General features: G+C 35.7%; 1 protein-coding gene across 4 annotated transcripts in view; it reads right to left on the bottom strand.

Annotated features, from left to right (window-relative positions):
* The window catches only part of VRK2 (VRK serine/threonine kinase 2), a 119,824-nt gene that overhangs the window by 69,692 nt on the left and 33,521 nt on the right, over window positions 1–16,611 (bottom strand). For 2 of the 4 annotated variants that reach the window (XM_082744354.1, XM_082744353.1), the window contains exons 3-5: window positions 4,600–4,649; window positions 3,813–3,882; window positions 2,109–2,196 (exon numbers count right to left, since the gene is read on the bottom strand). In XM_082744354.1, coding sequence (XP_082600480.1) covers window positions 2,109–2,196; window positions 3,813–3,882; window positions 4,600–4,649 — 208 coding nt within the window. Of the gene's footprint in view, window positions 1–862; window positions 965–2,108; window positions 2,197–3,812; window positions 3,883–4,599; window positions 4,650–6,122; window positions 6,179–16,611 lie in introns of those variants that run through there. The other 2 variants (XM_082744356.1, XM_082744355.1) reach the window with 2 other exon arrangements.

Below are 16,611 nucleotides of genomic sequence, written 5' to 3' on the forward strand. Positions count from 1 at the left end.
TTATGAATCTGAAACAAGGAAAAACACCCCCAACCTAACAATGAAGAACACTGCAATCCAAACCATTAAAGAACGAATGTACATTAATAATCTTGCTGTTCTTTTAAGAAAGATACAAGTCAGTATCTACTCTGCAGTTAGTTTCTAGTAGAAGAAAACGCTATGTTGAAACACGCTCACTCGTAGATTGCGTAAAGAGAATGTTCTTCCTAAATTAAAGAGTCCTCAGTTTGATTCATTTTGATTTCATCATCCTCTCACTATGACCTTGAACAAATTATCTGCCCATACGCAGAATATTATTTATATTTGTTTCTTGACCTTATAAATCATATTTTACTTTCTCTACATGCTTATAAACATGACTTTTTAAAATGTACTTCTTTTCAGGGCCCCTGGGTGGCTCAGTTGGTTGAATGTCTAGTCTAACTCTTGGTTTGGCTCAGGTTGTGATCTCAGGATCATGAGACTGAGGCTCTGCACTTGGCATGGAGTACGCTTGAGATTCTCTCCCTCTCTCTTTGCCTCTCCTTCCCACACTCACACACACACTCTCTCTCTCTCTCATAAATAAATAAACCTTTTTTTAAAAAAACAAGTACTTCTTTTCTGTTTGGCACCTCTGTCCCTTTCCTTCCTTTCACTTACATGCCCACATCAGTCTGCATTTATCTATGGATAAAAACATGAAGACAGACATAAAGGAATTTTTGTCCTTGTTTTACAAAAATGTGATTCTACATGCACCTTACTGCATCATACTTTTTTCATTAGTATTTCGCTGAAATCCTCCCAAACCAACTAGTATAGCTCTAACCGGTTTCTTTAATGGGCTGCGTAATATTACATGATATGGACATACCTCGATCCACTCAGCCACTCAGTCCTCTATTAACAGCCCTTTACTTTGTTCCAAGATTATTGATCGTTCATTTTATTTTTATTGACAGCATTTAAAGACCATTTGAACAAAGCACTAACCATTGAGCCTATCTCCTCACCTAGGGAAAAAGATACCACCTCTCTTAAAAGGCTATTAAAAGGGGGAACCTAACAAACTGATTTTTTTTCTTTTTTAAAAATCACTAGTCAATTATTTATATATATGAGGACTAGCCATATGTGGCAATTAAAAATATATATATTCTACAAATTCTTTGTTGTGCCTTTTCTCAAGAGACAAAGCTTAATTAAATCTCCTCTCGTGTGTGGAGTAGACTTAGTGACTTGCCTCTAGCAAAGAGACTATAGTGGAAATATGTGACATCACTGCAAGATTCAAAGTAAGTCAGAGAAAGACAAATACCACCTGATTTCACTCATGTGGAGTTTAAGAAACAAAACAGATGAACACAGGGGAAGTGGGTGGGGAGAGGGAAGCAAACCATAAGAGACTCTTAATGACGAGGACAAACTGAGGATTGATGGAGGGAGGTGGGCAGGGGATGGGCTAAACAGGTGATGGGGATTAAGAAGGGCGCCTTTGATGAGCACTGGGTGTTCTACATAAGTCATGAATCTTTGAACTCTACTCCTGAAACCAATATTGCACTGAATGTTAACTTTTTTTTCCAAATTTTTACTTAAATTCTGAAGATTCAATTTAAAAAAGACTGTGGCTTTATTCTTGGATGCATGCTCCTGTGTGTGTGTGTGTGTGTTCGTCTCCCACTCTCTTTCAATTATTTGCTCTAGGAGAAGCCAGCTACCATGTCTTTATGACACTGAGGCAGCCTACTGAGAGACCTGTTGAGAGGCCTGGGGAAGCGAGGCCCGCAAACAATCACATGAGTGTATTTAGAAGCAGATCTCCTTAGACCTGCCAACAGCCACACGAGTGACCTTGAAAACAGATCCGTCCCCAGTCAGGTCCTGAGATAATTGCAACCCAAAGGACAGCTGACTGCATCCTCAGAAGTCCTGAGCTGGAACCATCTGGGGAAACCATAACTTCCATGGGTAACTTCCATGTTGGCTACCCATGGAAACTAAGATGTTAGTAGTGTTATAAGCTACAATGATTTGGGTAATCTGTTACATAGCAAAGGTATTAGGGCACATAAGACATAGCCATTGAATGAAACTCGATAAAAATAATTCCATTTTACCTTCTTCCCTTGAATTCAGTAATACCAGATCCATAAAAGAGAGGAATTCCTAAATAATCAAGTTGTTTGAGTTCTATCCAGTTTTCGACTATAAAGGCAAATTTAATAGGAAAAAAGATATATATTTTTAGAAATGTTATTTCTTACTTTTTCATAGATCCTAAAACTTAGTTAGCTAACCTAAACAGAAATCAGACCTTTCTAGGAAATATTTTAAGGAATCAAATACATCTATCTAGTGGCTTCAAATTCTATTTATCACTTTAATTAACCTAAAAACATATACAGAAATTTTTAATTAAAGCAACTATAACCAAAACAAAAGTAGTCATGGTCATAAAATGCATTAGCATCATATACACAAGTGTTTCTATTTATGAAAAAAATTCCTTCCCTTATATGTTAAATTTTAAAATATAACATATGTTCAAAAAATTAAAATAAAATGAAATAGAACATATGTTAAGTACCAAAGAATCAGTAAAGAGATAGCTTTTTCTTTTCCATTACTTAAAAATTTAAAGCTATGGTAGTTGAAAAAATAGAAATTGGGCAGAAAAAAATCATCTCACTATGAAATTATTATACAGAAACTGCTTTGATTAAATTTAGTTTAAAAAGAAATCAAATCCACTGACACCGTCAGGTAGCTTATTTCCCACTTTTCTACCATATATGTTTAATAAGTATGACAGCTCTACAATAAACAATCAAGTTTAATGGATTCTATTTGTCACCCTGACATAGTTTAAACAGTTAGTAAAGACTACTGTCATAACATTTAGAAGGTTTTATTAAGGAAAACAAAGTTAATTACTGAGGCTAGTCTTATCATTCTTCTTCCAAAACAATGCAGAAGACCTTGACTATTATCATTTTTATTTATATTAACTTCCTGAGAGATCTATTTATAAAATGCTACTGCTGTTCTTCAGCTTGCTCACATTCATTTTACATTCAATTCCTCTAACTGGTGGTTTTTACATGTGATTTCCAGCTCCAGTTACTTTCCCAACAATCAAGTTTCTAACACTTTTAACTCACGGTCTAAATCATTTTAATGTTTAAACATTTCCATATATCTTACACTAATCCATTCTATGGACATCCCTTTTGTTTATATATCTACCACCCATTTTAATATCTTTTCTTTACAATCTTTGACTCCAAATGGTTTCCTACAAATTATTTCATTCTACTATCTTTATACTTAGAGAACTCTTGGTAGCTTAGACCAACAACTTGACATTGCATATAAAGTAGTGGAAATAATACTGATTTCTGGGGCACCTGGGTGGCTCAGTGGGTTAAAGCCTCTGGCTTCGGCTCAGGTCATGATCCCAGGGTCCTAGGATCAAGCCCCGCATCAGGTTCTCTGCTCAATGGGAAGCCTGCTTCCCTTCCTCTCTCTCTGCCTGCCTCTCTGCCTACTTGTGATGTCTGTCAGTCAAATAAATAAATAAAATCTTAAAAAAATAATAATATTGATATCAAATACATAATTCACTGTGTATATAATACCAACATTTACAAAGCATCTATCCTACTTTTATGTAACAGTTAATTATATAAATTATAATAAAATTTCTAATTGAAAATAATTTTCCAGAAGCTCAGAAAAAAAAAATTAACATTCACTTTAGCGCATATATATATGATATATATATGCATATGGAAGTAGCTTGCTTTGCTAAATTTACTTACTATGGTCTCTTTTTGCAGCTCTTTGGTAAAATTTAAGTTCTGAAAATAATGGGCCATTTTCTTGATATTCCTATAAAAGAAAAGAATAATTTTATTAGGTAAAAACAAACTTAAGGATAGATTTGGTATTTCAACTATGAAAATATCAGTATATATTTATAGTATATAAATAGTGCTTGAATTATTTATTAGAAACACAGGCATCAAATTTCCACTAAAAAATCTCAGAAAAGCACTAAATAAACTTGGAGAATCTCATGTTTAAATTTAATATACTGTAATGCTATATACACAATCTTAGCCATGAAAGTAATCTTTTCATGGAAAAAACTTACTAAAAGCAATGAAAATTGTATACACACATATACACAGATAGTCAGTGTCTACGAACATGGACATCAGGGTAGATATACTACAAACTAGCCTGGGGTTTATTCACACAAGACACCTTTACTAAGCATCTACTATATTTCATCCACTGTACTAGGCATAGGGGATACAAACAAAAGTAAAACCTCATCCTTGCCTTTAAAGACCTTACCATTTAGAATAAAGAGGAAAGAAAGGGAGAAAGAAAAGGAGAGATAGCTAGATAGGATACAAAAATGATAAATGCCAACACAGAAAAACAAAGCTCTCCAGTCTTTACATTTTAATAATGTGAAAATATACCATAACACTACATTTGTTGATAAGATCATAAAAGCTAAATCAAAGATACCAGGAATAAAGCAGAAAACAAAAAAGTGAAATATATATATAATATAAATTTAAGAGTAATACTTACCACTTTTATTACATGTCTTGCATCTTTATCTGGTTTATTTGTGGGGAAAGCTGCAGAAAAAAGACACAGGGTGGAGTAGAGAAGTAGTTGTTCCCAGTTACTGAGTATCTACTATATCCCAGACACTGTGCTAAGCACTTTACATATCTTCATTTATTACATCCTTCCAAGAACCTCTTCTGGTAGGTATCATTTTCATGTTACACAAGATACTACTAAAGTTCAAGAAATTGAGCAATTTGTTCACTAAGAAGTGCAAACTGGGGACTGAAACTCTGATACCATAGCCCACACTTTGCCATACATCATATTCAAATATTTAAACATGAAAATTGACATATATTAAACATAAAAATCCAAATGTAGGGAGAAATATTTTCTAGATATGTAGCATTAACCCCCATATATAATAAATAATAAAATTTTATTAATCAATTTCAATTTTATTAAATTCCATTTTATTAAACTAAAACCTATAATTCAGAAATGAAAACTGATTCATCTTAACTGGAAAGTTCAAAACAATTTCTATGTGGCAAAATTCTAAAAAAAAAAAATCAAATGAGAATGAGAATAAATCTTTAAAAAATCATTTTCTGAACATGGCAATCAATCATTCCTACATTAAGGAATACATTACCTCCTAAAAAGCATCATTTCAAGTTATCTAACTTCATTTTATTATATGCTATTTGCATTTCTAAAAATTTCTTTATTTTTTCTTTAAACAGGCTTCACGGCTAACATGGGGCTCGAACTCACAACCCAGAGATCAAGAGTCACATGATTTACCAACCTGTGCCAGCCAGGTACCCCTTGTATTTTAGATATAGTAATCAAACTTCTGATAATTCCACTGTTCAAATTTTTAGATCAAATCAATCCTTTCATCTATATTATCTAAATTATTAAGAAGTCACAGTTTTCAAATCTTGGTAAGTTGATGCATGTATTTATTTGTACTGTGAAAGTCGACAGTCTTGTCATTCATCCCTTCATTCTCCTTCCATGCATTCCTTCAACTAACCAACAGTTATTTATCATGAGGCCAGAATTTGCAAGGCACTGTGTCAAGGGTTAGTAGGATGTTTAAAGGAGAGTGAAAGGAATGTGAAACTAGTCCTCAATATGATTAAATATCAGCACCTAACAGATGGAGAATAAGATCAATTCTTCAAGTTTATTTTCAGTAAGCTTACCAGACCTGTCCTCTGGTTATGGTTATGGTTATGGTTATCTGGTTATGATTATCGCTAACATTTCCCCCTTTCTCCTAACTCCATCAGCTTTTCTCTTTTTCACATGATAGATATTAAAAAATCACAAATTTACCAAAATATACCAATCCCACTTTACGGTTGTGCCAACTCATGCACAACTTTAACTGTTCTCCAAACATTTTTATGTCTGCCTGCTATCAACCATTTGAAGAAATTATTACCTAAGTCTCAGCTGATATTAGATGTAAACTATGAACCCAGAGCTCTTTCCAAGAAACTAAACTTGTATCAAGTAATTTTTACCTTTTCACCTTGATCCATGTAAAGTCATTCCACTGTCACCCATGCAGTAGTCCCAAGGGAACTGCAGAAGGAATGGATGATCTATATCTTAGGCAAGAAAAAACTAAAGAGAGTGTACATAGAAGAAGGGGTCCAGTCCTGTTAAAGAAGAAGGGGTAAGAAAAGCCTTTCTTCTTACCTATGGCAAACTATTTTTACCGGGATGGTACCCAAGCCTGGGGAGAAACCGCCCTGCCCCAATCCTGGTCCACTTACTGCAGTACTGACTCTGGGCAAGGCTCTTGGTTTCCTGAGGTATAAGTTGGTAGAAACTTCCTGCTTCTTGCCTAAAAGCAAGTGGCCCCAGCAGGAAAGAAATCATCAAGCCCAACAGATACAAGCAGAAAAGCACAAAAGAAAAATTGGGGTTTTCAACTAGATAAGTAACTTATTTGGGTGCTAATGGGAAAGGAGATATCTAACCAGTGCAATGGGCTACTCCTTGTTGATTTCAATCCTTATAGCCCTACTACTTTCTAGCCTTTCGCATTATTTTGCACGAACCTAACTATGTGTTGATAGATACTCAAAACATCCCACACTTGTTCTTTTTTTTTTTTTTTTAAGATTTTATTTATTTATTTGACAGACAGAGATCACAAGTTTGCAGAGAGGCAGGCAGAGAGAGAGGGGTTAGCAGGCTCCCCGCAGAGCAGAAAGCCTGATGCAGGGCTCGATCCCAGGACTCTAGGATCAACCTGAGCTGAAGGCAGAGGCTTTAACCCACTCAGCCACCCAGGTGCCCCCCCAACACTTGTTCTGATAACTATGTAATACTCTCCATAAACTTCTAAGCCAGATTATATTGGAGGGCCTAAATCCAAAATCAGTTGACTAGAAAGCTCTTGGAGATGGATGTTGAACAAATAAATTGTCTCAGTTACAGTGGAGATCTCTTTATGGTAATCAATCAGTTAATTAATGAAATAAATATTTATTTTCTACTGTAGCCAAGCCACGTTCTAACTAGTGAAATTAAAAGATAATGGAAAACAGACATGGTATCTGCTTTTATAGTCTAATGGAGAAATCAGACATTCATCAAATACTCACACACAAGTGCAAAACTGTAATTATAATAATTGTAAAAGGGAGAGGTAGACAGTAATAAGAGAATATATAATTTAATTTATATAAAAGGGAATCACTGAGCAAGAATAGTTGGAGAAGTGATGATGGGCCAGATGTAAATCTAGTTAATAATTTCTGCCAAATGAAAGGTTTTAAAGACTTGAGATGTCATTGGAGGACAGGAAACACATTATTAGATTTGCATTCTAAACAGATCCCATTACCACAGTGTGGAGAACACACTGAAGGGGAACCGGAGTAGATACTGACCTATCAGTAAGGACTTAATTTCGATAGATCCGAAGAAAGAGGAGTATAGATTGGACCACACTATCAGTGGTAGATAGAAAATGAGCAGATTCCAGAGATGCAGAGATTTCAGAAAGTGAAATTGTTAGGACTTGATAAAGGAGGGAAAGGGATCTTGCTTGGTAGGTTACTGCTGATTAATCCATTCAGGGTTGAAAAGAATGATCAATCACAGATAGGGATAGTTTTGAAATTATAGCAGTCTCATCTTCATTTAAATTTCTAACCTGAGGTCTGATGAGCTGCTAAAAAACACATACTGCACATTTAAGATATCTATCCTCCTAGCACTTTTTTCTATTCATTGGGAACTCTGTCTGGTTTTTCCTTTGAGGAATCAAACCTCCCTCTACCCATGTTAACCTTGGAGGGCTGCTTAACACAGTATATCTGCCCTTACATCTCAGAGTTGGGTAGATGACCAAACCTAGCTAATTGGAATATATAAGCCCACTGGCCACAGTAACAGTAACCAGTTCAGAAGGAGCAACACGCCCCAACTAGGCAAAAAGTTATTTCCTATATATATCCTATGTAACTCAAGGAGGGCATAAGCTGTAAGGATACCAAATCCTAGAAATCATTTTCCTCAGCTAAATGGAAAACGAAGTCTGAGAATCAAATCCAACACTGAAAAATGTAAGGTCAAGGAAGGAAGAAAGGGCCCTGTTGACCGTGCTTAAGCTCTAGACTATCCATACCTGAAGCCAAAAAAGCCCTATAATTCTTTTATGAGTTAATAAATCCCTCGTTTGCTTAAATACATTTGAGTTTCTGACACTGGCAACCAAAGACAACACAGACGGCAACTAGAAAAACTAAAATATGATGGCATCTGATAAAGAATGTCGATAAAGTAGCACACTAGATAAATGAAAACCTTCTTCTATAAAATAAAGAAGATGCCAAAAATAATAAGTCAAACTTTCTTATAAATGAAGAGTTGACCTAGTTAAATAAATAAATAGGAAGCCCAAAACAAAGAGAAATCTGAAAACCAGAGGGAGGGTCGCCTGTGGCTCAGTTGGTTAAGCATCTGCCTTCAGCTCGAGTCATGATCTTAGAATCCTGGAATTGAGTCCCACTTCAGTTCTCTGCTCAGTGGGGAGCCTGCTTCTCCCTCTCCCACTTCCCCCTGCTTGTGCTCACTCTCTCACATAAATAAATAATTTTAAAAATCTTTAAAAAATAAAATAAATAAAAAAATAAAAACCAGAGAGAAATAAATGTACCTGAGCACTAATGTTCTAAGCCATGCTCCAGGTCCCAAAGAGGCTGCCCACTCAGGGTAGCCAAGGATATTAGTGTTAAAGCCCTCTTGGGGAAAAGACAAGTCCTTGGGGCTTCAATAGGCAGAGATTTGAAGTTTAGTTGGTCACATAAAGTCAGATTTTCCAAGGCCTACATCTTCAGTAGTATGAAACATTTAAAAAAGAGATAGAAAGAAATGGGGAGATGTGGGGAGAAGGAGAAAAGGAAAAAGGGGAAGGAAAGAAGGAAAAGAGAAGGAAAAAAAGACAGATAGACAAGACTTCACCACTGTCAAACACAGAAAGAAAAACAATTATGAAAAACCCTACCTTCTGAAGCTTATAGACCTTGAGTATGAGGAAAAGTAGAGTCTTTCCTGATAATTTGTTACTCCGAAGCTGCCTTCAAGAATTTGAGGCTCAAATTTACAAAACAGTATGGTACAAGGATTTGAAACCAAATGATAACCCAGAAGCCCTGCAGAAGCAAAAGAAACAAATCTTCAAGAGACGCACTGGACCCACATGATTACCAGAGATACAGCATGAATAAAGATGAGTCAATGGTCCAACACCACAAAACAGGAAAGAAAGCAAACAAAAGGCATAAATCCCAAGAAATTCAGACTTCCCATATAGCTCAAATATCTGCTTGAAATGGTAACAGACACAAAGTAGCAGTAGCATAAGAAACAATGCAAAACATTCTATGAAAAAATGAACTGGTTGTAATTCAAAAAACATCTGAGATCTAAGAGACCGTGACCAAAAACACGAAATACATCAGAACTTCAAGACACCTAGGTGGCTTAGCTGGTTAAGTGTCTGTCTTTGGCTGAGGTCATAATCCCAGCGTCCTGGGATTAAGTCCCACATCAGGCTCGTTGCTCAATGGGAAGCCTGCTTCTCTCTCTGCCTACTGTTCCCCCAACTGTGCTCTCTCTCTCTCTCTGACCAATAAATAAATAAATATAATATTTTAAAAAGAAAAAAAAAGAACTCCAAGAAGAAATATGGAAGTAAGTATGACTTTGGAATAGTCCAATGCTGGAAATTACATACACATTTATCTTCAGTAGAATGTGTAAAAAACTGTATTACAGTCATAGTATGAAATACATTGTAGGAAAAAATGAATGAAATACAGATGCAGTAGTAATACGGATATTTCTTAGATACAATGTTGAGTGAAAAAACACAAAACAGAATGTATATTTAGATTCTATTTATTTAAATTAAAAACGACGAACAAATTATATTTGCTTATGGATACACACACACACACACACACACACAACTATAATGAAAAACAGTAAAACAAAAATCGTAAAGAGTCTAGACAGTGTTCCTACCTTAGGTGGAAAAGAGATGTCAGAGCTTCTAGAGTGCTGTTTATGTTGATATATGTTTGACCCATATGTATGTATGTATATATGTATCTTGCTATTAGATATATTTTCTTAATAAACTATATGTGTATGTTGTATGCACTTTTCTAAATATTAATATATGCAATACATATATAATAGTGAATATTTAAAACCTAAGAGAACAATGAAACAGATTAGATCTGAGGAAATAATCTTGAATTCACCACACAGAAATATAGAGACATAAAATATGAAGAAGGGATTATGAAACATCAATGTAATACGTGACAGAAACACAATTTTCTTAAAAAAAAAAAAAACCTCCAGAACTAGAGGACAGAGAGAATACAGGACAGGCACTTTTGAATAAATATTATCTGATAACTTTCAAATACTGATAAAAGTCATGAATCCTCTGATTTAAGAATCGTAAGTCCCTAGCAAGATAAATAATAAATCTGTACTCCAGCCCACCATAGTCAAACTGCAGAACATTAAAGACAAAGTTCTAACAAACAACTCAGTAGAAGAGATTAGTTTACATACAAAAGACACATGAAGTGACAACAGACTTCTCAATAGAAACAAGGCAGTAAGAAGACATTGAATTACATCATATTCATATGCTGAGAGAAAATAACCATCAACCTAGAATAAGGTACACTAAAAACAATGGACAAAAATAATGTTCAAAATAGGAAAATGGTGTCTAAAGGTATAGTGTTGTAATGCCATGTATTTATCCAGGAGAAAAGTGAAGACACTGATTAGCTTCTTAGTTTATTAAATCAAGAGAGTGTATTGAGTTTACAGGTAACCAAATAATAGACATAAAATTCAGAACTTCAAAATCAGTAAAGAAAAAAGAATAAAGAAAACCTAAAAATCTAATAGAAGACCAGGAAAGAATAGGCTCTCTAAAAAAAAGGTAATATAAAATGAAATAAATTATTTTATAACAATTTTACACCAGTTTTTCATATATTATTACCTCTGACATTTGAATGCACCTACTAACTGAGGACATCATATGATTGCTGCTGACCAAATAGCAGTTTCGCTGCCCACACAAGTCACACATCTAGACCTAGATGTCTATTGGTCTTTACTCCAATTGAGTCATGCACATTGCTGGTAGTATTAATGTTACATTTAATGGTCATATATAGCGATTTGTGCATGAAGAAAAATTAGTTAACCAGCCCAAAACAGAAAAATGGGATATAAACTTGATAGTAGTGAAAAAAAAAATGTTCTTTAAGATAGGACTGCAACACTGAGTGCTCTATGAGTTGCATATGTAAGGCTATTTTAAAAGTATGTGTCATAGTTTAAGGGGCACTAATGGGTATTAGATATAAAGCAGATCTTACATAAACACAAAAAGAATGATTCAAGAAGAAGAAAATTATGCAATTTTAAGCACCTAATGGAGACTCAACATATAAAAAAATGATGTATCTTAAAATCATGGACACCTTAGGTGTGAAAAACCAGTAATTTGAGTAGACTAAATTCACCAGATGAGAAATGATAAGATCATGAAAAAAATAAATAAATGTATACTATTTATGAAACACAACTAAAACCGAGTGATGCAGAGAAAATAAAAAGGTAAACTAGTCAAAACAGGTGAAAAAAAGGCTAGAATATTTATTTTCACAAAATTATAGAAATCTCAGCAAAGAAGAATTACTAGATATAAAGGTAGTCCAACCTAATCATTAAAAAAAATAATTCAAGGGAAAAAAAAGGTTCAATAGAAAAACTAAATTTATGAACTTGAAAGCATCTGATAATGTACCTTCATAATATAGAAATCAAAAGCCACTACAAGTACAGGGGAAAAAATTAAAAAGCACAAAAATCATGGAATATTTTAAAACAAATCCATAATGTATAGTCAAGCAGACAAAAATAACTTAAAATAATACAATTAACAGTTTTTATCTAAAGGCCACATAAAAATAACAACTAAAGAATATATATTCTTTTCAACTGTTTTATGCATAAAACAATTTTTTAACTGCCCACAATTTTACTCAGAAAGCAGGCTTCCTCAAGTTATCAAAGAATAAAGATTATTAAGCTACATTCTGTGACCATAATTGCCTAGACCCTAGGCCAAAGAAGAAATCACAAAGGAATTTAGAAAATACACAGGACTGAATACTAAAAATATCATATTGAAACTATTTAGCATATAGTTACATATTTATTAGTTGTTTTTCTCTGATCATGAAAACTGCAAAAAGAAAAACTTGGTTTAGTTTAGATGTGTCCCAAGCACCTCAAATAGGGTCTAGTAAGCATTCATTAAATATTTGATGAATAATTTAATGAATGAAAGCAGTACTTAGAAACTAAATTTTAAGGTGGAATTAAGATGCTGGAGTAGTTTGGCAGGGGGACCCTGATCTTGCCTTGTCCTTCAAACACAGCTAGATTGGCATCAAAATATTTTGAGCAACTAGGAAATAAATTTGTGGAAGCTGCAAGGTTCAGAGATATGAATTGGGGGAGAGAAAAGCCACATTGCCAGGTAGGGGCTGAGAGGCCTTTTTGTGGAAAGAGGACAGAGAAAGAAGGGGAGACACAACAGCACAACAGGTTTGTTCAAAGAAAAACTCCCCCCAGGACCCCTAACTGGGTAATTAGGAGGAACTGATTATAGCACGTTTTTTGCTAACACTGGAGCTCAAATTCTGAGGTTTTAGAAGTCTATGCCATTTGCCAGAGTCAAGCCAGGCAGACAGTAGTACTCTGGGAAGAGGGAGGAGTGGCCTGGGAGTGCAGTGTGGGGGTGCCCTGGGTGGCACTGAGAGAGAACATTCCCTCTCCTAGGGTACAGTTCGAAGAGGGTATATTGTTTCTCCAAAGACAAGGGACCCAGTGGGCACCACTGAGTGGCCATTCTTCAGCAGAGGACAAGAAGAGGATATAGACAGCCGATAATCTGGTTGCAGCTTTCTCCAGGACTTTAGCATAGACTCCAGGCACTGGGATGCCCATGGTACTGCTTTTCTATGACAGTGGCTCCAGGCACAGCACTGAGAGGTTCTTCTCTTAGGGGAGGGGAGCAGGTCCACACCTTGCTGGGTTCTTTTAAGATTTGGAGTTTTGGATCCCAGCTGTGCACCAGAGATAAAACACAGGAGAACTGTGGTGTGGGGCATGCTGAAGGCCCAGGCATGGACAGATGAAGGTAGGCATCTGAAGGAGGTCTGGGGAACAGGAGGGGAGATTGTTTGCTTTTCTGTGAGGGCTTCCTTTGCAGCAGGGGCTGTGAGTTCCCCTCCCCAGGACTAAAAGCAGGGTTACGCCATCTTCCACCCACCCCTCACCAACAAGCAAAGTCCAACTTCAGTGAGCAACATGGCACCCCCAGTGAAGGGTGGAGCCACTTACACCAAACTCTGCCTCCCTGAGCTCTGCAGGGGCATTTTTACTAGAGCAGGTCTAACTGTGAGGCAGCAAAGTAGGCCTCTCCCCCAGACGACCAACACAAGCCCCCTGCATGTACCAAGTATACTGATCATAGTGTTCCAAAGCATCAGCTTCAGTTCTAGAGAAAATAAGACCAGGCTTTCCTTTTTTTCTTTTCTTTCTTTCTTTTCTTCTTTCCCCCCCTTCTTTTTTCTTTGGACTCAAGCTTACAGTTTTATCTTTGTTTCTTCCTTTTTAATGCATTGGGTTTCTTTTTGCTTTTTGCTTTTTCTTTGGAAGCAGACTTATAAGTCTTTGTCAGCTTATTTTCTTTATTCTTTTCTTTTTCTCTTTTTTTGGAACCAGGATTTTTTTTTCTTTTTCTTTTTCTTTTTTTTTTTCTTTCTTCCTTTTTTTTAAGAGGGGTAGAGGAACAGCAGAGGGAGAAGGTGAGAGAGAATCTCAAGCAGGCTCCATGCCCAATGTGGAACCCCCTCATGGGGATCAATCTCACAATCCTAAGATCACAACCTGAGGTGAAATCAAGTTGTTTAACCAACGCAGTAACCCAGGCACAGGCACTTTTTTAAAGGCCCAAACATCCCCACTGCAAGGAGGAACTCAGCAAATGACTAACCTGTGGGAAATAACAGCCAAAACATAACAGCAGAGTATATACAGCATACACCAGAAACACTTCCTAAAGTGCCAAGACCTGGACAACATATAACCCCTTTTTAATAAAGCAAAAATTACTCTGAGGAGTAATCTATGTAATGAGTAATGAGCTCCATTACTCTGAGGAGCAGGAAACACAACAAGCTTTCATAACACATAAAAGACAGAAACCTAGACATGACAAGATGGAGGAATTCTCCACAAAAGGACTAACAAGAAATCATAAACAGGGCCTTGCTCAAAACAGCTGTAGAGATAAAAGACATAAGAACTAGTCAGGCTGAAATAAAAAAAGCTATAACTGAGATATAAAACAGAACATACATAATCATGAGGATGGAAGAAGCAGAGGAATGAATAAGTGATATAGAAGATAAGATTATGGAAAATGAGGTTGAAAAAAAGAGGGAAAGAAAACTATTAGGTCATGACTACAGGCTTAGGGAAATCAGCAAATCCATTAAACATGGTATCTGTATCACAGGAGTCCCAGAAGAAGAAGAGCAAGAAGGAGAGGCAGGGAGTTGGGGGCGGGGGGGAGTCTATTTGAATGAATTGTAGTTGAGAACTTCCCTAACCTGGGGAAGGAAACAGGCATTCAAGTCTAAGAGGCACAGAGAATTCTCAAAATCAACAAGAACAGGTCAACAGTAAAATATTATCATAGTGACACTTACAAAATGCAAAAATAGAGAATTCTGAAAATGACTAGAGAAAAAAGGTCCTTAACCTACAATGGCAGACAAATAAGGTTAGTAGCTGATCTGTCCACCGAAAGTTGGCAAGACATAAGAGAGTGGTCTGATATATTCAACATGCTAAATGGGAAAAATATGCAGCCAAGAATACTTTATCCAGGGGCACCTGGGTGGCTCAGTGGGTTAAAGCTTCTGCCTTCCACTCAGGTCATGATCCCAGGGTTTTGGAATCGAGCCCCACATCAGGCTCTCTGCTCAGTGGGGAGCCTGTTTCTCCTCTCTCTCTCTCTGCCTACCTGTGATCTCTGTTGTTAAATAAATAAATAATTTTTTTAAAAAACTTAAAAAAAAAAAAAAGAATATTTTATCCAGCAAGGCTGTCATTTGGAATAGAAGGAGAGAAAAAGAGTTTCCAAAACAATAAAAAATTAAAGGCATTCATGAACACTAAACCAGCTCTGCAAGAACTATTAAAGGGGACCCTTTGAGTGGGAAAGAGACCAAAAGCAACAAAGACAATCTATAGGAACAATGACTTTACAGGTAATACAATGGCAATACATTCATACCTATTGATAATTACTCTGAATATAAATGGACTAAATGATCTAATTAAAGACAAAGGGAATTAGAATGCATAAAAAAAACCCAAGACCCACTGATATGCTGGGACTCATTTTAGACTCAAAGACACTTCTAGATTGAAAGTAAGGTGGTGGAGAACCATCTGTCATGCTCAAGGACATCAAAGAATAGCCATACTTATATCAGACAAACTAGATTTTAAACCAAAGACTGTAATAAAAGATGAAGTACACTAAATCATAATAAAGAAGTCTATCCAACAAGATGATCTAACAATTGTAAATACTTATGCCTCCAACTTGGGAGCAGCCAAATATATAAATCAATTAATAACAAACTTAAAGAAACTCACTAATAATAATACAATAATAGTAGGGGACTTTAACATCCCACTCACAGCTGTGTACAGACCATCTAAGCAGAAGATCAACAAGAAAACAAGGGATTTGAATGACACACTGGACTAGATGGACGTTACAGATATATTCAGAGTATTTCATTCTAAAGCAGCAGAATACACGTTCTTTTTGAGTGCAAATGGGACATTCTCCAGAAGAGATCACATACTGGGTCACAAGTCAGCTCTCAACCAGTTAAAAAAAAAGACTGTGATCATATCATACATAGTTGCAGACCACAATGCTATGAAACTCAAAGTCAATCACAAGAAAAAGTTTGGAAAGGCCTCAAATACATGTAGGTTAAAGACCATCTTACTAAAGAATGAATGGGTTAACCAGGAAATTAAAGAAGTTAAAAAAAAAAAATACATGGAAGCAAATGAAAATGAAAACAAGATAGTCTGAAACCTCTGGGATGCAGCAAAGGTGGTCATAAGAGGCATGTATATAGCAATACAGGCCCTCCTCCAGAATCAAGAAAAGAAACTACAGAAATGATCCCTGAAAATATACTCTTAAATATAGAACCTAACCTTACACCTACAGGAGCTAGAAAAAGAACAGCAAATAAAGCCTAAAACCAGCAAAAGTGAAGTAGTAGCAGAAATAAATTCTATAGAAATAAAAACAATAGCAGAAATAAATGCTATAGAAATAAAAAC

Source organism: Mustela nivalis (genome assembly GCF_964662115.1).
Source record: "Mustela nivalis genome assembly, chromosome: 8".
NCBI classification, from domain to species: Eukaryota; Metazoa; Chordata; class Mammalia; order Carnivora; family Mustelidae; genus Mustela; species Mustela nivalis.